Genomic DNA, 24,123 nt, shown 5'->3' with positions numbered 1-24,123 from the left:
TAATCTGCAGCTGCAGGTTTGGCTGCATCCAATCTCCACGGGATACAAAGCTTGGTGCTTTCTCTTGTAATGATCAGAGGTTAATCCTTCTGAAAGCATCAAGAGAGAACTGTAGTTGAAGGATCTCAGGTAACAGGGAGCCCGTTAACTCTTCTCTTTCATGGTCTATATGTTAGCACAAACACTGCTTTTGTTCCTCTAAATATTAAGAACACAGTGGGTGGCTCATTTGTATTTCCCATTGCAAGATCATTTAGAGCCCTGAAATAAGATATTCGTGTGTGTGTGTATGTATGCGTATATATATTTATATAGTTTCGAAACCTGCATTCAAACGCAACAAATATCCAGAGTTAAACTATGGTAATCCAGTTTTGGTTTAAGTACTTTTGGACTATGGGAGTGTCCCCCAGTCTTTATAAACACACACAGTTATCAGGCGCTGTGCTTAGATTCTCTTTTCACTTCAGCCTCTTACTCAGAATCTGTTTTGTTCATGAATGGTATAAGCACTGTAGATTGCAAACTTAGCCTTTCTTCTGAAGTGTGTGTGATTTACAAGATTGTTTGTAGGCCAGTTATGCAAAGCACCTTGTCTTAAAAACAAAAAGAAAAAAACCCCACCCTTGTTTCTGAGCCTTATAACCATTTTTAACATGATCCTCATCCAAACCAAATTTCATCTGACGTTTTCAGTTGTTTTCAGAACTGTAGCTACTTTGAACACTTCTGAAATTCAGTAGGTGTTTTGGACTTTCTTCCTGTCTCCAAGCTTGAGGCCTGGGGCTCTTTCAAGTTGAATTGTACTTTGGAGGCACTGTTTGCTGTTCATGAGAGGTGCTCTCAAGTGCTCCTCAGCACATGCTCAGGGACACAGGCCTGGCATCCAAATGCCTTGGCTTTGTGCCAAGGTCAGACAACTTTTGTGGCTGCCTGCCTCTGAGCAGGATGTAAGCGCAGCTTGTGCTTATCATCTAGCAAATTTTTAAAAGTAAGGGCTACATGTGCTATTCTGTGCTACACGTGCTACATCAAAAAAGAAAAATATGGTTATTTGCATGTTGGCACCAGGCATTTTAATATCACAGAGCCTCTTCCAGCATTAGCTCAACGCTGTGGGAACCACTGAAGTGTGGCTTTTTCATATGATGCACCATTAACATTAACACCATTAACCATTAAGTTTTTTTGGAGGGGAAGGTCACATGGGAGGAACCAGCTGATGATCCATCGTATATAAAACACACATACACATCCAGCCTTTAAATGTGTATTTGATTTTTGTTTAAATATATGCAGGTATTGAATTTCTGAAGGGATTTCGAGTAATACTTGAAGAGTTAAAATCAGAGGGAAGACAATGTCAACAGTTGGTCTTAAAGGACCCAAAGCAGCTGAATTCAAGTTATAAATGGACTGTAAGTAGTGTATTTTAAGGAAATAGTATTTTTTTTGAAAGTTTTGAATAATTCGGGTAAAAAATCCAGAACTATTATTTTATGAGAAGCCTATTTGAAGTTAGTGGAGCTTCTTGGTACACGTGACTTTGATTATTAGAACACATTTTCCCTGTTTTTACCAGAGCACAGCATACTACTTCTCTTTGAAATATTCCCCTGCTTACCTCTTTGAACAAGGAAATAGTTCTATGAAGTGCCAGAAGGAAAGTGTATGACTACTTTGCGGGGGGGGGGGTTGCTTCTGATCAGAATATTATGGGACAAGCCAAGAGACTTCGAGCTTGTGTTTATACCAAGAACCAGCACTTTATGAGAGAGAGGCTTTTACAAACTCCTGACTCCCACCAGCCCTAGTTTCTGCAAAATCATGAACCCGCCTGTGCCCTCCTTAAGAGAGTAGTTAATTAAGTCATTCGAAAAAGTAAGGGGTCTAGTCCCCTTTTGGTTCCCATGTGCTTCAAGCACTTGCAAAGAAGAAAGATGGCAAATAAACATACTTGCACTCAAGTGACCATGCAGCAAGCTTTAAAATACGTTACTGGCTGGCTTTAATTTCTATCTTCTCTTTCTCCCCCCCCCCCCCCAACCATTTGCAGGGAGTGGAGTCTCAGTCTTTTCTCAATCTGAAATTTGAAACTGACTACTTTGTGAAGGTTGTCCCTTTCCCATCCATTAAGAACGAAAGCAACTACCACCCATTTTTCTTCAGAACTCGGCGTAAGTACATTGGCAATTGCGGCTTTCAGCTTTTAATGGTACCTGTGTCTTGTGTCTTAAGGAAAGCAGGTAGCAACTTGAAACGCCAAAGTTTCCACTTCCAGCTAAAATCTACTTCAAATAAATTTGGAGGCCTTGGAGAGAAAGATGGGAATGGGAATCAGAGTCAACAATACAGGAAGTGTTAAGAAATGTTTTGATACATTAATAATAAGTTCATTTAATGGCATTCAGATTGCTCTGGCCCTCCCCCCCCCATCTCCCAATGATTGCTTTTAGGAAGGTAAAATAGCATTATAAGGTTGTGCCTCTGCTTGTCACCTATCAGGATAAGATTCAAATGACAATTTCAGCCATCCTATGAGTAACCTGATTGTCTGAATCTATTTTTTCAAAGCTTGATGCTGTAATTGCTTGATGCTACAATTAAGCAATTGGTTAGAGACCCTGGGGTTCTGTTTTTCTTCTTCTTCACTTAGTGAGGGTCACATGACTTGCTGGTGTAAAGGAGGTGCTGCTTTTTATATGATGCCCAGCAAATTTATGGGAAACTGCTATATTTGTGTAAGCTATTTGTTGGAATCCTTGACCTGCCTTATTCCAAGGACTCTAGGCAGGTAACAGATAAATAATTTTTTGACATTCTGAAGCCTGTGATATAATATATGATATAACCCAACCTGGACTCATCAAGGATGAAAGGAAGGATGTATACTTTTTTGTAAAACCTGAGTTTTAAAGAATCCATTGGTTTTTTTCCTTGCTAGCCTGTGAATTGCTACTGCAGCCAGAAAACTTAGCCTGCAAACCTTGTAAGTATTTGCTCAGCATTCCTTGAATGAGGATTGTATAATTAATAATTTTCCTAAAATAGTAATTAATGTTTAAATATCTCTTCCTTGATAGTCTGGAAGCCAAGGAATCTGAACGTTACCCAGCAAGGCTTTAATATGCATGTGTCTTTTGACCATGCACCGCATAATTTTGGATTCAGATATTATTATCTGCACTACAAACTTAAAAACGAAGGACACTTCAAACAGAAGACTTGCAAACAGGTTGGCTCAGCATGATTTATAGCATGGTTCACAATGCTCTGTACATGAAACTGTTAAGCATAAAATTCCTGTAGGGACAAGTTTTTGAAAGAGATTCTTTGGACAGTTTCCTTTTTGAGCAGAACAAATAAAAATCTTCCGTACTGGTTGATAGGCATAAATATGTCACATGGTTTCTATATTTGTTCTAGCATTCTAACAGACCAGACAAAATTTTACTGCATGAAACAGGTTCCAATGTGCTGGGGCTCATCTATGTTAAAATGTATCGCACAAGTTGATTGATTGTAGTTTAGTGGTGCCCAATGCTTTTTAGCAAATAAATTTGACTAACTGATAGCTAAGTGTGTTAACAGCTCTGTGCTGGCAGACCTAATTTCCAGCAGATTTAGGGCACAGTTCCTAAATACAGTCGTACCTTGGAAGTCGAACGGAATCCGTTCCGGAAGTCCATTCGACTTCCAAAACGTTTGGAAACCAAAGTGAATGGCTACAGGAAGCTCCTGCAGCCAATCGGAGGCCATGGAAGCCTTGTCGGATGTTCAGCTTCCAAAAATAGTTCACAAACTGGAACAGTCACTTCGGGGTTTGCAGCATTTGGGAGCCAAAACGTTTGAGAACTAAGCTGTTCGAAAACCAAGGTATGGCTGTATATGAGTTAACAATGGCTGAAGAGCAGTAGGATTCAGCAGAAACTCCACTATGCTGATGAAATGAAAAACATGCTGCATCTCAACAGGCACACAGAATCTATGCACCCAACACACTGGTGGAGTGGATGAACGAGGGCAGAGTTATGGGCACCCATTTCAATGGCAAAACAGCTTGCCAGTCCTAGATCTGGTGCCATACTTCTCTCTAAATAGACTGGCCTGTGTGGATTGGCTCCCTCTGTTTGTGGACATCATTTGGCATCAGCAGCAGCATGGCCTCTGATTAGGGAAGAGTGGTAGAATTTCCAGGAACTGTGTTCATGCATCTGTCATTTTGCCCCTCTGTTTTCCAAATTGCATGTTCCCTCCCAGATTGTGTTCTGGATATAGCAGACCTGCTGCCAGTGTATCTCTTGAGTGTGATGTAATATGAGTGCGGTGTTGCTGTCCTCATCAGTGTGCTTAAAGTGAACTTTCTGAGATGAGGTTCACTGATTATTACAGCTGAGTGGAGAATATGCTACGTTGCTCCCAGGAATTTCTTAACTAGGAAAACCCATTGGGAACACTCCCACCAAAGTTGAAACATTTTGGAATGCAATGGTTTTTTCAATAGGATAGATTTCACTGGGTGCCTGACTTCTCCATTGAAATCAATGGGATTTGAAAGTGCTCAATATTGCCTGGATCATGCCCACTGTGCAAAACTTGGATCTCCTTCAATCATTCTGTGCCACAACAATGGGATCTTAGCAGTTATTTCTATTCACATTGGATTGATCCACATAGAATAGGATAATACAGTATTTAGACTTTAGTACTGCAGCATGTAAAGTACTTGATAGCACAGACATACCCCACAGTGTTTTCATCATATATCAGTATGCATGCATGCTATTTTTTTGAGAGTGAAAGTTGGGTTTAAATTTTACAAGTGCTCCTGCATTTTGGGGGTGGGGGTTGGGATTTTTGTTCTGGGTTTTTTTGCAACCTGAGAACAGTAAGCAATGTATGTGGGCTAAGGGTCGTTTAAAGTTGTACATCCTTCTATTGAATGCTAATGTAAGGTTTTCACCCAAAGGCCACAAGAACTGCAATTCTAATTTCCTTGGGTTAAATACTGATTGCTTTCTTCTTCTTTTTTTTTTTTAATGATATTTATTAAAATTTCAAAAAAAAATACAAGAATTACACAAAAACAGAAAATAAAAAATACAAGAAAATACAAGATACAGAAAAAGAATAACAAAACCCTTATTAAGATATAACAAAGGAATGAAAAATAAAAAGAAACATACAAAATAAAAACAGTTAAAAACACATTAATTTTCCATAGCATATCTTCCATACACTTATTTCCCCGGACCTCCTCGTACCTCCCTTTTTTGTATTCCAGTTCAGTTTGTTAGTTCAGCAAATCCTTACCATTAAGCTTTTACCCATTTGTGTACCTTTTTTCGTATCTCTTAAAGCATTACAGCTGGAAACCACTTAGTTTCTATCCAACATCCTTCTAAGATTCATTAATTTTACAATATTTCTGTAAATAGTCTTTAAATTTCTTCCAGTCTTCTTTCACCGACTCTTCTCCCTGGTCTCGGATTCTGCCAATACTGATTGCTTTCAATCATATGTATTTGTCTTTGGAATCTGCTCCCTTGGGCAGTCTGATACGCTTGGCTCTGAACCAGCTGAGCCAGTCTGAGAGTGTGGCAGAGTTCTCATTTGACTCTGGGAAGGAACACAGCTCTGTGTTCACTATTGGATTTTAGGTCATGGGCTCTGATTTCTTAATGTAAGACATTAAGTGGTTGGGAAAACCCAGCCAGATGGATGGGGTGAAAATAATAAATATTAATTAATTAATTCATTCATTCATTCATTCATTTGATCAATGACTCCAAAGTCTTTGGGCTTAATAACATTGTTCTGTGTTTGCTTTTATTTGTACTGGGTGAATTTCAGATGCAGTATGAATTTCCAAACTGACTACTTTTTAATGGGAGTGCACCTTCTGCTTAGCGTTCAAATGCATACAAATGACTGACAAGAAAACAATTTATTTCATATCTCCGTAGGAAAAAAATACAGATGTCACAAGCTGTATTCTTCAGAATGTCTCACCAGGAGATTATATAATAGAGGTAATGCAATTATTTGTAGTCTGAGAAGTTGGGGCTCACAGAAATTGTTCTCCTTCAAAATAAAAGGTGTCAGCATTCTGCATCTCCTTTGAAGCTGGGAATGTAGTTAGACAATGCTATATCATTACATTACTGCCATGGTGAAAAGGTTGCTTATTTGCAAATAAAAAATAGGGGTGGTAGCTTGAAATCAAGCTATCTTTGTAACTCTTAATCCAAAGAAGAGTTTTAAACCTTGATTCTTATCTTATTAACACTAACATTATTTGTGGGTTGGAGAGACTCTTCAACATGTTTGAACTTTCCCCCCCCCCCAAACATGTCTAATTAATTTCATAGCTCTAATTTGTGTTGTTGTTGTTTTTTAAAAAAGCCAGATTGGTTCATTCATGTTTTCAGTGTGTGGTTGCTCTTTGTTTACTGGATTCTTCACAGCTGATTCTGTGAAATCAGTTCTATTAAAAACCATTGTGTTTGAGGCAATACTAAGCTTCTGTATTTGATGCTAAAGGACTCATTCACACAGGCAAGTCATCACTTTTATTCATCAAATGAATAAAAAGTGTACACAATTCTTATTTTACCAGTAACATCACTTTTTTCTTGACTCATGGGTACTTAGTAGTGATTTGTCATACCTCTAAAAATAGATATTGTTATAAAGCATTTAAAATTTCTTTCTCCTCTCTCTCTTTTTTTACAAGCTGGTTGACGATACAAATACAACAAGGAAAACAATGCATTATGCATTAAAACCAGGTATGATATATTTCTACTTGAAAGAGATGTTAATTTGCCATTTCCATCCGAAGAATAATTCTTAATCTCCAGTTAACTCCCAGTTAAAGTTAAAAGTTATGGGCCAGCTCTACACTGACCCTTTGCTCTGAAAGTTCTTACAGCTGTGGTCTTTCTCCATAGATCACTTGAAAATTGCTGAGGTGGACCACTTAATGATTATTCCGCCTGTTGCAGCAGTTGTAATGTGCTGTGCTTAAATGCTTATATGATGTTTCATTTTATTGTAATTGCTTCTTTTTATTTCTTATATTGTATTTTGCTGCTTCTTTTATTTCTTATATTGTATTTACAGTTTGAATTCCATAGAATTCAGATTGTGTTTTTCACAGACATGCTGCAGACCACCTGAATGAAGCTTGTAGTGGTCTGCAGATCACAGTTTGGGAACCCCTGCATTACATCACAAGAAGAGGGCAGAGGCCCTTCCCCACTTGTCAGTGCTGTACCCTGTGTAATGGGTTATCCACACAATGTTAAAGAGTGCGAAGCATGTTTGAGGTTGGGTTGTTCTACAAGGTGGAGTTTGTACAGCAAGGACAGCCATTATGATGCCCTCCAGAAGTTGCTGAACTCCAGTTCCCATCAGCCATATGCAAGTAATTGGGATGATGGGAGTTGTAGTGCAGTCTAATCTTAACAGCATCCAGAGGGCACCCTGTTGGCTGCCACTGGTGTATCACCCTCTACTGTGTGCTAGTTTCCTTGGATTGATGGTGAATTCTATAATTGTGATAATTGATGGAAAGATATATAGGGTGGAGGAATTTTTGCAATAGTGCCCCCCATACCAATTACATGGAGATGGGAGAGTGGCCCTCTATTTCTGATGCATGCACTACAGTGGACTTAATAGAAACAAACAACATACTGCAAATATATGATTTAATATAGCAGTATTGCAAAAAAAGAAGCCATTTAGTTAATGTAGGCTTGCTAGCAATGGCAGTAGGAAGATGAGATCGTTAGGAATATCACAGTTTGAGAAGAGCTAATTTAGTGGTTTTCCTCTACTTTTCAAAGTGCACTCCCCATGGGCTGGGCCGATAAGAGCAATAGCCATTACAGTTCCATTGGTTGTCGTCTCTGCATTTGCAACACTTTTCACAGTGATGTGCCGCAAAAAGCAGCAAGGTATGTATTTTTCCACAGGATAAATTATAAGAGGGAAATGTCTATAGCAGTGCTAACATTGGAAGGAAACATATTTGCTTCTAAAGCTGGATTCTGCTGTTAGAAGTGCTCTGGATAGCTCTGTAGATGGAGCATGTGACTCTTAATTTCAAGGTTTGAGCCCCAAAGTGGGTAAAAGATTCTTGCATTGTGGGAGGTTGAACTGCCCTGACACTTACAGATATAGGGCAGTATACAAATTTAATAAATAAAATAGATGACCCTTCCAACTCTGCAAGTCTGTGATTCTCCTTCAACCCTGTTTTGCTGCTGGAATCTCCAGCCTAACTGTAACCCTACAATGAGATTAACTTGCTCTTGCTCAGCAAACTCTAGCCTTATCTTTGGGTGGTGAGATTTCCATTCAGCAAGGGGTGACACAGCTGTGACCTTTACCCAGAGATGCACTTTATCTACTGCAACTCCTCCAGTCAATCTTAGCAGTACTTGTAGTTTGGTATGCATCTCCTGGGTCATGTGGTCCCTTTGGGGTTGCCATATCTTAAAGAGTAAAAGGGGATAGCCTGAGCCACTGCCAGCCCGAGCCAGAGAAAGGGGCACAAGGGGCTGCCGCCATGCCCATGTGCCCCTTTCCCCAGCTTGGGCTAGCAGCAGCAGCATGCAGAGCAGCCTGTGCCCAAGCCAAATAAATAAGCAAATAAATAAATCCCCCCAAACCCAAACAGTTCCTTTAAAATGTAAAAGTGTCCCCTAGATGGGCATGTTGGCCCCCAAAAAGAGGACATGTCCGGGATTTCCCAGACATCTGCCTAGGTCCCTTGGCCTCAGCAATGGCTGAAGTTTGTCCAGGGGTCAGCAAGGTTTACCTTGCCTGGGCTGGTTCACTCCAGCGGAGATCCCTTCGTGAGCGTGCACGCCCATGATTTCGTGCATCTGCGCAGACACGATTTCCAGCGCCGCAAAAGCAAGTCCCCGTGCTGCGCTGTGCTGGTTTAGCACAGTTCGTGGGGACTCACTGAGCGGGTGGCTCAGGTCAGGTACGGCTTGTGGGCTGGTTAAATGACCCCCATGGGCCACTTGTAGCCCATGGGCCTTAGTTTGCCGACCCCTGGCTTAATCCTTGGGGTGGAGGCTGGGAAAAGCTAGGGTTGCACCATCACCAGAGCCCTTCTACAGGTTGTGCCCAGAGTTAAATTGCTTGCATTGCTAGAGTTAATTTTTTTGGACTTTGCAGCTTGACACACTGGTGGTACTTTTCTAATGTTTAGGATGAGACTCTGGATTTGCGCTATATGAGCTACAGGGCTAGCCCATGGCATCTTGCTACCTGAGGTGGAACAGCAAATGCCTTTTCAAAACACCCTGAAAGCTGCCTCACGGTGTCTAATGACAGGGCCAACCCTGATCAGCTGTAGCGTGCAGAGGATGACAGTAATCTGCACCTGCAGAGAGTTGTTTGTGCATGTCTGTTAGACCCAAATGTTTCCATTAGCAGCTCTCCAGTGGCACAGTCAGTGAGCATTCATTTAACAGGCAAGCAGTAAGAACTTCCAACTATGTCGAATGGCTGAAGAGGATTTGGTTTTAAGGTGTCTGTAGTTGGAAGGGAAAATTTTGGGAAATTATTTTGGGAAAATAAGACAAATGTATCAGCTGCTAAAGTTTGAAGCTGAAGCAGGAAAAAAAATGGCAGCACCTGTATGTATGTAGCTAGTAAAATCCTTTACTTTTTTTTCAATTTAGAAAATATCTATTCCCATTTAGATGAGGAGAGTTCAGAATCTTCAACCTATTCTGCTGCCCTCCATGTGGAAAGGCAACGACCTCGGCCCAAAGTGTTCATCTGCTATTCCAATAAAGATTGTCAGAAGCACATTAATGTCATCCAGTGCTTTGCCTATTTCCTCCAGGACTTCTGTGGTTGTGAGGTAAACTCTTTGTAGCTGCTGCCAGTGCTTTGCATTTACTTGTGTGGGCCTGTACAAGTTATGCAAATAGCATGAGCCTCATAATGGCTGATTCTAGAAGTTGCCTAGCCATGAAACGATTATTGGTGGACCATGCAAATTAAAAAAAAAAAAAAAATACTGATGAAATGTTGGTTCCATAAAGCCCTGGAATCCTAATCCTCTCTCTTAATACACTCTTGGTTCAGGCAGTCTTCATTGTAAGGGTTGGACTAGATCAGGGGTCGGCAAACTAAGGCACGCTGGCCGGATGTGGCCTTCCGGGCTTGTTAAATCTGGCCCACAAACCTTGCGGACCCTGCCACCCGCTTGGTCAGTCAGTCCCCATGCTAAACCGGCGCAGCGCGGAGGCCTCGCTGTGCGGGGAATGATTTCTGCGACATGACGCGACTTCTGATTGGCTGCAGGAAGCTCCTGCAGCCAATCAGAAGCCGCTGATGCCTCTGGGCGGGTGGCGACGCTGGCGTGGCCTTCACACTGACGCCGCTTCCTCCCGCTCGGCTCTTCCCACTTGGCCACTTCCTTCTGCTCAGCTGCCTCAGCAGGAAGGAAGGGGTGGCGCCCAAAAGTGGAGGAAGCAGCCGAGAGGGAGGAAGGGGCGGCAGCGCGGAGGCTGTCTCCACCGCCCAGGCCAGCAAGATGGGCTCTGTTCTGCTGGCGCTTCCTCCCACCGCTCAGCTGCCTCAGCGGGAAGGAAGAGGCGGTGCCCAGAGGTGGCTGAGCAGGAAGAGCTGGGTGTGAGAAAGTGGCAGTGGGGTGGAGGCTGTCTCCGCCGCCCAGGCCAACGGCTTGGGCTCTGCACCCCGCCAGGACAAGGGCCGCTGCCGACGCTGCTGAAGACGAGGCGGTGGTGGCATGAGTGGCGGCGGCAGAGGGTCCTTTCGCGAGGGGGGTGCTTTTGGGAGAGGGTGGGTCTGGCCCCCCCACCAGGTCTGAGGGACAGTGGACTGGCCCCTTCCTGAAAAAGTTTGCTGACCCCTGGACTAGATGACCCTTAGGATCTCTTCCAACCCCATAATTCTGTTTTTCTCTCTCACTCTTTTAATATTCGAAAATTTGTACTTTAAATAGCTAGATTTGGCAAAAAGTGAGGGGGTGGAATTAGCCTGCAGGAGTCATTTAGAGTTGTCTTTGTTCAGTGTTAATCCTGTCTCTGTGAGGTTTAAATTAATTGGTGTTTGTATGAATTTAAATGCTGATTTATTTTTTGCATACAGCATGTCTGACCTCTAGTGGTCAAATCTTTGTAAAAGTCATTGCCTGTATTCTGCTTTAGTTTATTTTCAGGAGGGCTAAATCATACCCAGAGTAGACCCACTGAATTCAATATCCATTTATTTAACTAGTCTGCTCTGGGTATGACTTGGTTGGATACAAACCATATTTATTTAGAAAGGGTACCAATTTTTTTAAAAGGTACAAATTAATCCTCAAGTGCCTTAGCCCCATCCATCAGATCTTGTGTGCATGAAAATTTCACGTCAGTATTGGGGACAGTTCAACACAAATACCTTTGACATATGCACTTACTGTCATGGAGCTCCAAGTGTGTATTACAGTGGCTTCTGTAATTAAGCTGCTGCTTTTTGTGCAACTAAATATCTATATTCTTGGGTGGGGGTTATAATGTAGGAATGAGGCAAGTAAACCAATCTTGCAGTTTACAGTTCATGCATCATAAACTGCATTGTGTGTGCAGTGTACGTACACACACAAAAAAAACACCCCCCCCTATTATCTTGAAATTATTAAGTAAAGGTAAAGGGACCCCTGACCATTAGGTCTAGTCGTGGCCGACTCTGGGGTTGTGGCGCTCATCTCGCTTTATTGGCCAAGGGAGCCGGCGTACAGCTTCCAGGTCATATGGCCAGCATGACTAAGCCGCTTCTGGCGAACCAGAGCAGCGCACGGAAACGCCGTTTTCCTTCCCACCGGAGCGGTACCTATTTATCTACTTGCACTTGGACGTGCTTTCGAACTGCTAAGTTGGCAGGAGCAGGGACCGCGCAATGGGAGCTCACCCCGTCGCTGGGATTCGAACCGCCGACCTTCTGATCGGCAAGTCCTAGGCTCTGTGGTTTAACCCACAGCACCACCCGCGTCCCTTCTTGAAATTATTACCTTTCAAAATAATAATAATCTCAAAGTGTGAACTTCTTAGACAAACCTATAATGCAGTGATGGAGAACCTGTAGCCCTCCATATGCCGTTGAACTACAACTCCCATCAGCCCTACCCAGCATGTCCAACAGTCAGGGATGATGGAAGTTGTAGTCCAGCAGCATCTTGAGAGCCACAAATTCTCCATCCCTACTTATGAAGGTCTGTGCATAAAGTCACATACAAGTTACTGAGCATAACTAATACATATTTAGTAGATGTCAGTCCATTAGATGATGGTTTTAATAATATTTTTTCTAGGTTTCTTTAGACTTATGGGAAGATCTGAGGATTTGTAAAGAAGGGCAAAAAGAGTGGCTTCATCGAAAAATCAACGAGTCCCAGTATATTATCATTGTGTGTTCCAAAGGAATGAAATACTTTGTGGAGAAAAAGAACTGGAAGCATAAGGGACCCAAGGAGAAGGATGCTGCAAAGGGAGAACTGTTTCTGGTCGCTGTAGCTATAATAGCAGAGAAGCTGCGCCATGCAAAACAGAACTCACATGACCTCTGCAAGTTCATTGCTGTCTATTTCGATTACTCCTGTGAGGGTGACGTTCCTGGTATTCTGGATTTAACTACAAAGTACAAACTCATGGATAACCTGCCGCAGCTTTACTCCCATTTACAGTCCAGAGATCTTAGCCTTCATGATTCAGAATTGTATCCTGTACACATCAGCAAAAGGAATTATTTCAGGAGCAAATCTGGGCGGTCTCTTTATGTTGCCATTTGCAACATGCACCAGTATATTGACCAGGAGCCAGACTGGTTTGAAAAGCAGTTTGTTCCCTTCCGCCCATCTCCTTTACATTACCAAGAGCCAGTGATGGAAAAATTCGACTCTGGATTGGTACTAAATGACTTAGTTGGTAAACAAGTGACTGATGGGGATTTCTTCCTGAAAGCAGATGCAAATATTGTTCTACCTTTGAATTCAGACTCTCATTGTGTGATGCAACATTTTAATCTTGGTGAGGACAGAGACTCTCAGGACATTCAGAATAGTAGCTGCATTCTTCAGCCATTGCTACATGTCGTAAAGGCTGCCAATCTCCCAGATATGCCCAGGGACTCTGGGATTTATGATTCTTCTGTTCCTTCATCTGAATTATCACTCCCTTTAATGGAAGGACTCATAGCAGACCAAATTGAAACCTGTTCCATTGCAGAGAGCGTTTCCTCATCATCAGGACTGGGTAAGATGGAACAGAGAGTGAACTACACTCAAGTTCCAGTCTAAACATTTATATAACTGGACATTTGAGTAGAATAACGCTCCTTCTTCATCTGCTGTTCAACAATATAGCACCAAATTTTAGTTGTGAGCAATGAAGAATTAGCAGGATAGTTCAGTTGGTTAGGGCATGGTGCTTGACAACACCATGTATTGGGACAACACCTGTAAGGGACAGCTGTATATTCCTGCATTGCAGGGGGTTGGACTAGATGATTATCAGGGTCCCTTCCAACTTGTATGAGTCTATGCAGTAATTAGAAAAACATATCAACAAGTAGCAGGAGGTTTTGGGATGCTAGGGACCAAAAATAAACTTTAAATTCTCCACTGAATTCCATATTTACTTCAACTCCGCCCCCAGCCACCCATATAAGTTGGGTGTGGCTGTTTCTTTCTTTTAGACTTCATTCTTGCTTAAAATTTACACCGGGTTAGGCTTTTCTGTGCTGAGCTTTTCACAGACTTTTGTGCAGCTCTGATTAATCTTGTTATTGGTTTTTTCACCTATCAGAACTGCTCCCTGTGATTTTTTTACACAGAACTAGCCTTTTCACAGCTTTGGTCTACAGACAGCTTTGAATAAGTTTAGGTTTTGTATGCTACTTCTCCTTTTGTCTTACTTTATGTATCCCTCCGAAGCTCAGACCCCACCACTCCATTTTTACATATTATCCTGAACTTCCTCCTTTCTTCTCCTCTGCAACCCCTTCTGCAGAGAGTCAGAAGGACCTTCCAGAACAGATTCTGAGGGTGTGTGGGGAGAAAAAGGGGAAGTCTTGTTTCGCGAATGGAAATCCACATGTACAGAGTTGGATACAGCATTCAAAATAGAAAAAGCCATTAGGATCCTTCCCACGGGGCAGTTGGTGGTAGATCACAGGGCAGGGGAAAGAAGGATCAGGGAAAGTCTGGTCTTTTCCTGCCTTCCTTTCTTTTCCTGGAATTGTTTTGGGACTCAGAGCTTGTTTGCATGTTGTATTTTACTGTATTTTGAATTGAAGTTGAAACTAATTGGATAACTGGACATTTCCTACATTTTTCCTTGTAGGAGAAGAAGAACCTCCTTTGCTTGCTGCCACCAAATCCTTAGTGCCTGGAATATGTAAAGCAGAACTTCACTGCCATATCCGCACTGAAGAACTGCAGGCGATCGCACCTTTATAACACACTGCAAGATTGTTACGCATTGCCACTTTATCATCGACAGCCTCTGTGTATGCATTAATCTCTGCGTTATCACAGCCACTTGACTTACTTGAAGGAAAATACACTTTCCTAGCAGATTATCTGTTGCTCCCCAGGAGAGTTTATGGCCAGTATATTTTTATACATAGTTCTTTTAAAAAAAATTAAAGTATTTTCTGCTTTGATACTGTAACAGCTAAGATTTTTTTATTAAAAAATGTTCTTCCTAGAACCAGACTCATGATCAAGTTAGATATACAGAAACTGAACATGTCTGCTTTCTGAAATATGTATTTTGAAGTACAAAAATGAGTTGCCAGTAATGTCTGGCACTCTGATAATTCAGTGCATTATGTTATATATGCTTCTGGCTCTTAAATACTAAAGTACTTTCCACAAAAATAAGTCTGCAGCAGGAATTGGGGGATGGAAGGGCAGAATTCAGTGTTAAAATGCCAAAGACTAGTTCTATAAAGGATAGACTTTATTAAAAAAAAAAAAAGAAATCTCTCATTTTTTTCGTTCATGTTTATCTGCCCCATTGTGTTTTGGTAGAAAATTAAAACATGTCACATTTTTTGCGTCTTACATTAACCTGTGGACATATTTATGTTAATCTTTATTTTGCCATTTCAGTTTGAGAATAGTTTACATTTAAACTCAATTATGTTTACTAGTTCTCTTCAGACTTTCATTTTAGGATTATTTGTTGATTAGGGAAAATTGAATCTCTGCAAATGTTCTTAGTTGAACCTGTAAACACTAAAATGCTATGTATAGTCCAGTAAAACCATTAGGTTTTGAAGAAGGGGGGAACTATAAGCAATTGTTATAAAGCTGAACCTTTGCTTTATACAACTGACAAAGTGTCCTTAACATCATACTAAAAATCCCAGAAAATATTAATGAAGTTATGACCTCCATTTTACACTGGTGCCATGGATTTGTTACATATACTGTATAATTGTTCATGCATATATACATTATTTTCCCCATTTGTTTGGTATTTTTAAAAGATGCAAATGTATTAAGCATATACATTTTTTTAAACAAGTTGTATGTGCAGCAGCAGCACAACAACAAAAAATACAAGTGCATAAAAGTCAAATGTATGGAAAAAATCTGGATGTACATGTGAATTTAATATTCAGAGTCTTTGGAATCATTAAGCAAAGTCCATTGAGAGACAGCTTTTGCAAATTGTATTAAATGTATTGATCACAATTGCCCTAAAACTGTTGTAGTCTAAGGTAGGTTAGTGTTTAATTACAATAACTACACCAAATTTAGTAAGCAACTCTGTTGATGTTATTCTGAAATGAAAACTTTATTGAATGGTTTAAACATGAGAGGATATTTTGCTGAACAATCACTGCCGTAAATAATGGTATTTCTGCCCAAGGTAACTATGCTATTTTTTTAAAAAAAAAATTTGCACTGCCTGCCATGGTTCATATTCTGTTGCCTGCTCCTTTCTATTTGTGTGTTAACCAGCTGGAAAGCTAGCCTGTGTATCCTGATTACTTGAAAGTTCATAAAGCAGTTGCCCCATAATACTTTTCGTTCCACAGCAATCAAGGCACTTCTGTCTGGCAGCTTTCCTTTAATTTCAAAGTAAAATGTGTTCAGTGATTTTTTTTTTAAATTTAAAGACAAGTGGCAAACTTGGCAAACTAGGATAGCAAAACACATAATAAAATTTTTGAATGGAAGGTCCAGCTAGATGATGCAGCAGCTAGAACATTGGGTGCTTGCGAACAGATACAAAGAGGGTGCTTTATTCTCAACAATTAGTGTTGCCTCTGCACATGCTGTTCCTCTCAAAACACTCCCCCACCAGTTTCCCCCCCCAGTTGGCTCCAAGATCAGAAGCAAACTCCACTTGGAGAGAGGGGAGTGTGAATTGGGGAAAGGGTTCAGAAAATGCCATATCTAGTTAAGTAGAGAACTCCCCCCCCCCATGTTGTTAGACTACAACAGCCCCAGCTAGGATGGCCAATTGTCAGGGATGAATGGAATTGTAGTTCAGCAACAAGTTCTTACACTTGCCCTAAATTAATTATTTGAATTCTTCAGATTTTCAATTCAGTCACAGATTTGGCAGTTTTTCCTTACAGATGTCAAGTTTTCAGACACTTGAAGGATAAATATTTTCAATTGATGTGGTTGGCTTGTGTATTTTCAGGTGGTAAAAATTTTTTATGTGCTTGTAAGCCTGAAAGAGCAAGAAGTAAATGCCTAAGCATTGCCTATAACTGCTTTGATCTTTCTCCAGACTTCATAGTTCTCTTCTGCTGTTCTGTTTGTTCTAAATCATTTTTTCCAGAACCAGCGGTGTGAAAAAGGTGATATCGCAGCCAGCTTGCCATTCCTCTTTTGTACAGTTCTTTTATTCTGACACAGGTGATTGATAACAACCACCAATTATTTCCCCGTAACCCAAAGTAGATAACTTCTTACTTAGGGACAAAGAACAGCCATAAAAATAGAGAGCATCTATATGGTGGGAAAGAAATAGCAACAGTGGTACTATAGATAACCAGCGAACTCCTCCTACAAGTTCTTATGTCAAGGCATGATAGTATACTTTATTTTTTTATAGTACTTTTAGGGGGTGGGTGCTTAACTCGCTCGCAGCCAACTACTTTTCCATTGTAACCCCCACCCAGCGTTTTTCTCTCTCCCATGGAGCCTTTAGATCAGTGTTTGTGGAGAGAAGCATGCAGGGATTTAATGACTCTCTTCTCCAAGCTTCTCTTTTCCAAAATAAAATCTCTCCCAACAACTGCTCTTGTGCATTTGCATCTAGCATCAGTGGCCAGAAAAGAAGCCCTTTTGTTAGACAGTTGTTCTGAATAGAAATGGGTATCATCAGTAGGTAAACCATCCCACTCCCTCATGCTGTATGATAGGACGTTGCCTGCCTTTTGCCATGGGAAGTAAACAAAAACTAATTAGCAACTTATTTTAGGTTTGCCATATTTCAAACAGTGAAAGAAAATGGAGTTTTTGGACTATTTTTAAGGGAAATAGCCAAAAACGACAATGCAGACATGGCTTGCCATACGTCCGGATTTTCCCAGACAGTTTTGAGATTTCTGCCTGGACACTGCTTCCGGCTCCAGTATTCCGGATATGTCTGGGAAATTCCGGACGTATGACAACCCTAACTTATTTTCTCTGCTGATTGAAAACAGCAGTAGGACTGAAAAAAGAAAAGCTTTGCAAGACTGTGGAGCAAACACATTTGAGACGAAGGCTAATTGCCTTTAATGTAATGTATGCGCATACTAGACATAACTTCAGTGCAAAATGGTGCATTCTCTATTCTGTTTTGGATGGTGGCTGTCAGGGCAGTTACCCACAGGTAGCAAAGAGCAAACTCAGGGGCAAAGCAAATCAGTTCAAGGATTTATTTTCTTCCCATCCTCTTTCTCCATATGCTTTGGCTTTCCCATGGGAAGAAGCTTCTCTGACTTCAGTGGGATGTACTTTTGCTTGTTGATTCTTCTAAGCAAGTCGTTCCACTCTGGCTAACTTCTCACTTACTAAATTGGTTGTTTGTTTAAAAACAATCCCAGCAAGCAAAAGACAGTCCATGAAAAGCCCAAGATTATTTCCCCAAGAGATAAGTTCTCCTACAAAATATTTATCCATGCCTTTAGTTGAGTTTTGCCCTTTTACTCATAATTATTCATCTCAGAATTGAAATTGTACCCAAGGAAATTTGACTGGTGAACTTTTGACAAAGAACAAATTTACTTGGAATTAATCTTGTGCAAGGTTCATTAAAACTTGTGGCCCTTTGTAAATTCTGCTAATTCCAATGAGACTTGCACTAGAGGAACTCGTGGTGGATTATGCCAAAAGTTGACTACTCAGCACAGAAAACAAAAGAGCTGGTCCACCCCACACACTAAACCATGACTTATCACAGTGTGTGTGAACCATAATGAACCCATGTGAGCTTCAGGCTTGCACATACACACCCTTTTGCATTGTTGGAAGGAGGAGTTTTGAAGCTTTGACTCCTGCTTTTAGTTTGTCATGTTCTCAGGATCAACAGACTACAGTTAACATTGTTGTTGTTTAGTCGTTTAGTCGTGTCCGACTCTTCGTGACCTGATGGACCAGAGCACGCCAGGCACTCCTATCTTCCACTGCCTCCCGCAGTTTGGTCAGACTCATGTTTGTAGCTTCGAGAATGCTGTCTAGCGTTAACATTAATCTATGGTTATTTTTAAAAAGGCCTTCAGAAGCAGCAGTTTGGAGTTGGCTTTTAAATACAGTCGTACCTCGGCTCCCAAATGCCTTGGGAGTTGAATGTTTTGGCTCCTGAATGATTGAAACCCGGAAGTGAGTGTTCCGGTTTTCAAACATTCTTTTGGAAGCCGAACGTTCTTTTGGGAGCTTCCTGCAGCCAATCAGAAGCCACGCTTTGGTTTCTGAACGTTTTGGTAGTCAAACACGACTTCCAAAACGGATTCTGTTCGACTTCCGAGATACGACTGTATAGCAGAGTTAATGTTAACTACAGTTTGTTGGTCCAGACAATATAACAAACTATAGCTAACTAAAAGCAGAAAGAGCACTTCCAAACTTCTCATGGCTCTCTGAGACAAGAACATAGGAGCTAGAAGTGCACAAGAGCCAGTGTGGTGTAGTGGTTAAGAGTGGTAGTCTCGTAATCTGAAGAACCGGGTTCGTGTCTCCGCTCCTCCACATGCAGCTGCTGGGTGACCTTGGGCTAGTCACACTTCTTTGAAGTCTCTCAGCCCCACTCACCTCACAGAGTGTTTGTTGTGAGGGAGGAAGGAAAAGGAGAATGTTAGCCGCTTTGAGACTCCTTCGGGTTGTGATAAAGCGGGATATCAAATCCAAACTTTTCTTCTTCTTCTTCTACAAGTCCAAGGCTAGCTCATGCATATTCCAGGTTGTGCAGATGTGACCATTGGGTATGAGTCAGGCACTTTTAAGTTCAAGAGGAGCATGTTAAACATGTGCTTTAATGTTTACACTGAAATCAGTGGGAACTTAAATGTGTTTAACTTTTGTTTGGATTGTGCTACTTGTGTATTCAGGACTCAAATATATAATAGAGAATCTTACATAATTCTGTTATCCCACTGCAACCCAGTAAGGTTTGCGACAAAAACTCTTGTATGCCAAAAATGTTAATGTACATTTTAGGGGATAGGTTACTATTTTTTGTTGTGTTGTTGCTACAGACTGAAGTTTGTCAAATGGTAACATAATCCCTTATGTGTTCTGGGTTTTGTTTTTAGATTACACAAATGCAGAGTTACAATAATTGTTAATGTTTATAATTCTTCTTTTGTGTGTAAATTGAAAACTGCAAGATGTATCTACATGTGTCAACACTTCAGTAAATGTAGCAGTTTTCATGTTTATGTACATGAATATAAGCTCTTGACGGTAGCTGATATTTGGATAAATTTAGTTTTTATGTTGCCATATTTTAGACATTAACACCAGAATAAAATGTCATAAAGTTCATCCTGTGTTTCTTGCATTTTTAAATTAGATTTTATATGCATGTGTATTTTTTAACTATTTGATCCTTTTTTTAGCATTACAACAGGGTTTATGTTGCATACTGTTGTATCTCCTTGAAATGACATAAATAAAATACATTCTGTTGATAAACATTATTTCCTTGGCACTTGTGCAAATGAAACTTGTGCAAGTAAAATGGGAGAAAATGTTGAAGAGCTTAATAAATGCTCTCTGTATTTATGCTAATAATTACTAAGGCAAGCCCAATTCAAGCTTTGTTCCAAGTGGGTGACAAACATACTACAGCAAACAAGGTGATAAGTCATTTTTCATAATTTATCTATTTTCTTACATTTCTGTCCAACCTTTCTTACACTATGGAATCCAAGGTGGTATACGTGTGGTTTGCAGGCAGACATCCTTCCAGGCACTGACCAGAACCAGATCTGCTTAGCTTCAGCAAGGTGGTGACTTCATGAGCTTTCAGACTGTATACCCTGGGACCTTGGCAAAACTTCACTTAGTAGACTATTTATGACTTGTAATATGTCTGCTTACTGGCACACTGCAGGCATGTGTGTTTTATGCACAATTAAAGGTGCTGGGTTTTGACATGCAAAGCCCATACACCAAGCCAAAACTCAACAACCAGTGGCAGATCTGGTCTCGGCAACCTGGTTGCTGCTGAACGGAGAGGCAAAACAAATAGCAAGTTGTTCAAGTGGAGAATCCTGTCTGATGGTTCACCTGCACCTCAGCTGAGAAAAATCAACTAGAAGGAGGGGGTGACAAGTAACAACTTATAGGGGGAACTGCAAGAAAGATCAGACCAGATCTTACTTCAGCCATGAACTCCTTTTGCAGGCGGCATTTGAAACTGAGATTGCCAGGGGAGGGTTGATGTAAACGGCAGTGGGGGTTGCATTTGGCAAGGGTTCTGGGATGAAGCAGCAGGAAGTGGGGAGAACTGCATGTGTGCTGGCTGGGAGGCTGCACACAAAGACCAGGAGGGTGACTTAGGCTTCTGGACAAATTAATGGAGGAAAAGCCCATCATGGAGGTAAAGCTTATCAGCGGCTACTAGCCACAATGGCCTTGTTCTGCCTATGCGATTGGAAGCAGTAATGCTTTTGACTACCAGTTGCTGGACTTTCCACTTGTGATCATCTCCTTGTGGGCTTCCCATAAGTATCTGGTTGGCCACTGTGAGAACAGGATGAAGCAACAGGCTTCTCTTATGTTATTATATTTGAAAGTATCTAATATGCTACACAAGAAAATCTGTCAACTCACTCATGAAAATGTGCTATTGTATGCGATCAATCTCTCTCTCCCTTCCATCCTGATTCAACTGGGTTGCTTGTTGCTAACAGTCTACATCGGGGACAGCCAACATGGTGACCTCCAGATATTATTGAACTACAGCTCCCTTCATTCCCAGCCAGCATGATCACTCATAAAGGATCATGGGAGTTGCAGGCAAACAACACATTGGTTGCCCATGGTGTACAGAATGACTTGCTGCAGTATGACTTTAACCTGGATAAAACTCTTATTTATTTGATTCACCATAGATCGTTTTTAAGGATCTACCTTTTTGTAAAGCAAATAATTAGATGTCAGGGAGTAAGGAGAGAGGCATGCAAAGTACCTGTTAGAAAGAGTTTAGGCTGTCTCCTGGGCAATGTGAATAACAAGCTGCTTCACATACCTTTCTTTGTGCCAAAAGCTCCATTTTCCAGATGTCCAAAATCCCAGTTTGTATTTTTTACTATCCAACAGTGAATCAGAATGAAGTTAATGTAAAGTCTACTACATCCTGAAAAGTTTGAGACAACCATTATGATGGCACGTCAGTCAAAGCATGAATAAACTAAACTATTAGGGGTTTGATTTACTCTTATTATTAACAATGAGGTTCGGTCTATCCACTTGGGGGCTGGAATGGTGGCTGGCTGTTTATTTCTTTGTTCTCATATAGATGTTGCAAGCCAGCTTCTCTTTGGTGTTGGAAAGCAATACTGAATGTGGTCTTTGAGCTGCTCTTCAGGTTTCTTTCATTTTTATTTTCATGCACACTTTCATTTTCACCAAGCCTTCTGAACAAACTAAGTGGAGCTGCTTTTTGGTGTCTGTGACTAACAGGGTGTGTGTTTTAAATCCAGTCTCGGGTCTGCTCCAGTGTCTTGGCCTCCTTCCACCCTGGGCTGAAAACTGTGTGTATTGGGGTGAGCCAAGTCTCTCCCTCCCACATGTATTATAGTCCTATACTTTGAAAGCCTACAGTGCAAAATGGAAGTATGTTGGAGTTAGGATGGAAGACAGGGCAAGAGAAAAGTAATGGGATGGATATTTGTTAATGAATTAAAATTAGAACTAAAACTGGACAGACCTTGGGTATCCTCTGCCTTGCATTGCTTTCTGATTAAGTAACCTGCCTGGCGAGGCCCAGGGGCCCACCATTCCACTTAGATAATAAACACACGGACACAAATATTTTGAGTTAATGGGCTATATGGGATGCGGGTGGCACTGTGGGTTAAACTACAGAGCCTAGGGCTTGCCGTTGGCGGTTCAAATCCCCGCGACGGGGTGAGCTCCTGTTGCTCGGTCCCAACTCCTGCCCACCTAGCAGTTCAAAAGCACGTCAAAGTGTAAGTAGATAAATAGCTACCGCTCCAGCAGGAAGGTAAACGGCATTTCCATGCGCTGCTCTGGTTCGCCAGAAGCGGCTTAGTTGTGCTGGCTACATGACCCGGAAGCTGTACGCTGGCTCCCTCGGCCAGTAAAGCTAGATGAGCGCCGCAATCACAGAGTCGTCCGTGACTGAACCTAATGGTCAGGGGTCCCTTTACCTAATGGGATAAATAAGGCCACAGCTTTATTGGTTACAGATGTGAGTGGTTTGGATTAGACATTCGTTGAAACCAATTATATCCTGACTCCTGCATGCCTGCAGGAAGTCTCTTATAGGTCAACTGCAGGAAGTCTCTTAAGGGTCAACCACCGATAGGGGGAGCCGTATGATATAAGTAAATTAAGAGCATCCCCCAGGGTCCCCGATGGGGTTGTGGCATGGCCCTGGCCCACACCCAGGCTTCAGACAGGATCCACACACCCCAGATCCCTTTATTGGGATACCCTTAACGAGGAGAGGCAGTTGGAGGCAATAACCTCCCCTTTCATGAACCAGGCTTACCCAATGCCTAACCGCCTGCAGCGGTCACGCCCCCTGGATCACCTGATTGGTCAGCCAGAGGGTGTGACGCAGCTTAGAGTCTCGATGATGCACAGGAAGGTCACGGATGCCCGCCTACAACTCCAACTCCCTGGGAAGGGGAGTGGTCTTCCCACCATGTTGCTCAGGATATTTGCCTCCCATCTTTTGACTTAGAAAACTGCTACCCTGTTCAGAGCAAGCTGACAATGCTTTTAGCAGCCAAGTGACTTGAGATATGTCTGTCTACAGGGGCAGGGTTGGAACCTGTATGCAAAGCAGATATTCTCCTACAGAGCAATGGGATTTACTTCAAAGTTAATATTGTTATAGATGGGGGGTGTCCCCCTAAACCCTAGGAATGAATAATGCTAGGATTTTGATTAATTGGGATATGGATTAAAACATAAACTGCAGAGTTGTGCTAGACAGGGAATTCCTGGGTTGGCTTGTGCCAGCAAACCAACCAGGCTGAGCCAGAGAAACAATAGAGGGCCATTAACTTCTTCCCCCAGGTGTGAACAGAGACTGGGGATTTGGGAGGTTGCCAGGGTAACTGGTCTGGGGGAAGGCAAGGGGTTTCTGAGAGGAAGAAAGGAGAGGAGCTAGGATCCATCTTTGAAGGAGGCAGACTGAAGGTTGCCTGCACTGCCGCTTCTGGAAATGTATAAGCCGTAAGATCTGGACTCCCTTCGTGCAGACTGAAGGTGTAAATAGGTGAATAAACCATATTTCTTAAAGCATGACAGTCTCTGCCATGCCTTCTATTCTCCAAAGGGACACAGACCTTGTGTGTGTGCCTGGGACCCCATGGGCTCTTGCCACCGCTTGGCAAAGAAAGGGACAGGCACCCAACTTTTGTAACAATATA

General features: G+C 41.6%; 1 protein-coding gene and 1 long non-coding RNA gene across 4 annotated transcripts in view; one reads left to right on the top strand and one right to left on the bottom strand.

Moving 5' to 3' along the window:
• IL17RD (interleukin 17 receptor D) overlaps positions 1 to 18,093 on the top strand; it is a 58,437-nt gene extending 40,344 nt beyond the window's left edge. For 2 of the 3 annotated variants that reach the window (XM_080996775.1, XM_080996777.1), the window contains exons 4-13: positions 1,300 to 1,418; positions 2,057 to 2,177; positions 2,945 to 2,989; positions 3,084 to 3,235; positions 5,967 to 6,032; positions 6,737 to 6,791; positions 7,854 to 7,964; positions 9,708 to 9,892; positions 12,353 to 13,292; positions 14,382 to 18,093. In XM_080996775.1, the coding sequence (XP_080852901.1) occupies positions 1,300 to 1,418; positions 2,057 to 2,177; positions 2,945 to 2,989; positions 3,084 to 3,235; positions 5,967 to 6,032; positions 6,737 to 6,791; positions 7,854 to 7,964; positions 9,708 to 9,892; positions 12,353 to 13,292; positions 14,382 to 14,497 (1,910 nt within the window). In that variant the 3' untranslated portion in view covers positions 14,498 to 18,093. The remainder of the gene's footprint in view (positions 1 to 1,299; positions 1,419 to 2,056; positions 2,178 to 2,944; positions 2,990 to 3,083; positions 3,236 to 5,966; positions 6,033 to 6,736; positions 6,792 to 7,853; positions 7,965 to 9,707; positions 9,893 to 12,352; positions 13,293 to 14,381) is intronic. The other variant, XM_080996776.1, reaches the window with a different exon arrangement.
• LOC308472199 overlaps positions 1 to 21,855 on the bottom strand; it is a 32,965-nt gene extending 11,110 nt beyond the window's left edge. Inside the window, exons 1-2 of the long non-coding RNA XR_013983338.1 lie at positions 21,747 to 21,855; positions 2,220 to 2,311 (exon numbers count right to left, since the gene is read on the bottom strand). This is a non-coding gene — a long non-coding RNA (uncharacterized lncRNA). The remainder of the gene's footprint in view (positions 1 to 2,219; positions 2,312 to 21,746) is intronic.
• Positions 21,856 to 24,123: the final 2,268 nt, after the last annotated feature.

This window comes from Podarcis pityusensis, assembly GCF_964106645.2.
Source record: "Podarcis pityusensis genome assembly, chromosome: 2".
NCBI classification, from domain to species: domain Eukaryota; kingdom Metazoa; phylum Chordata; class Lepidosauria; order Squamata; family Lacertidae; genus Podarcis; species Podarcis pityusensis.
Note: the sequence above shows the minus strand (reverse complement) of the source record. Positions and strands in the feature narration are given on the sequence as shown.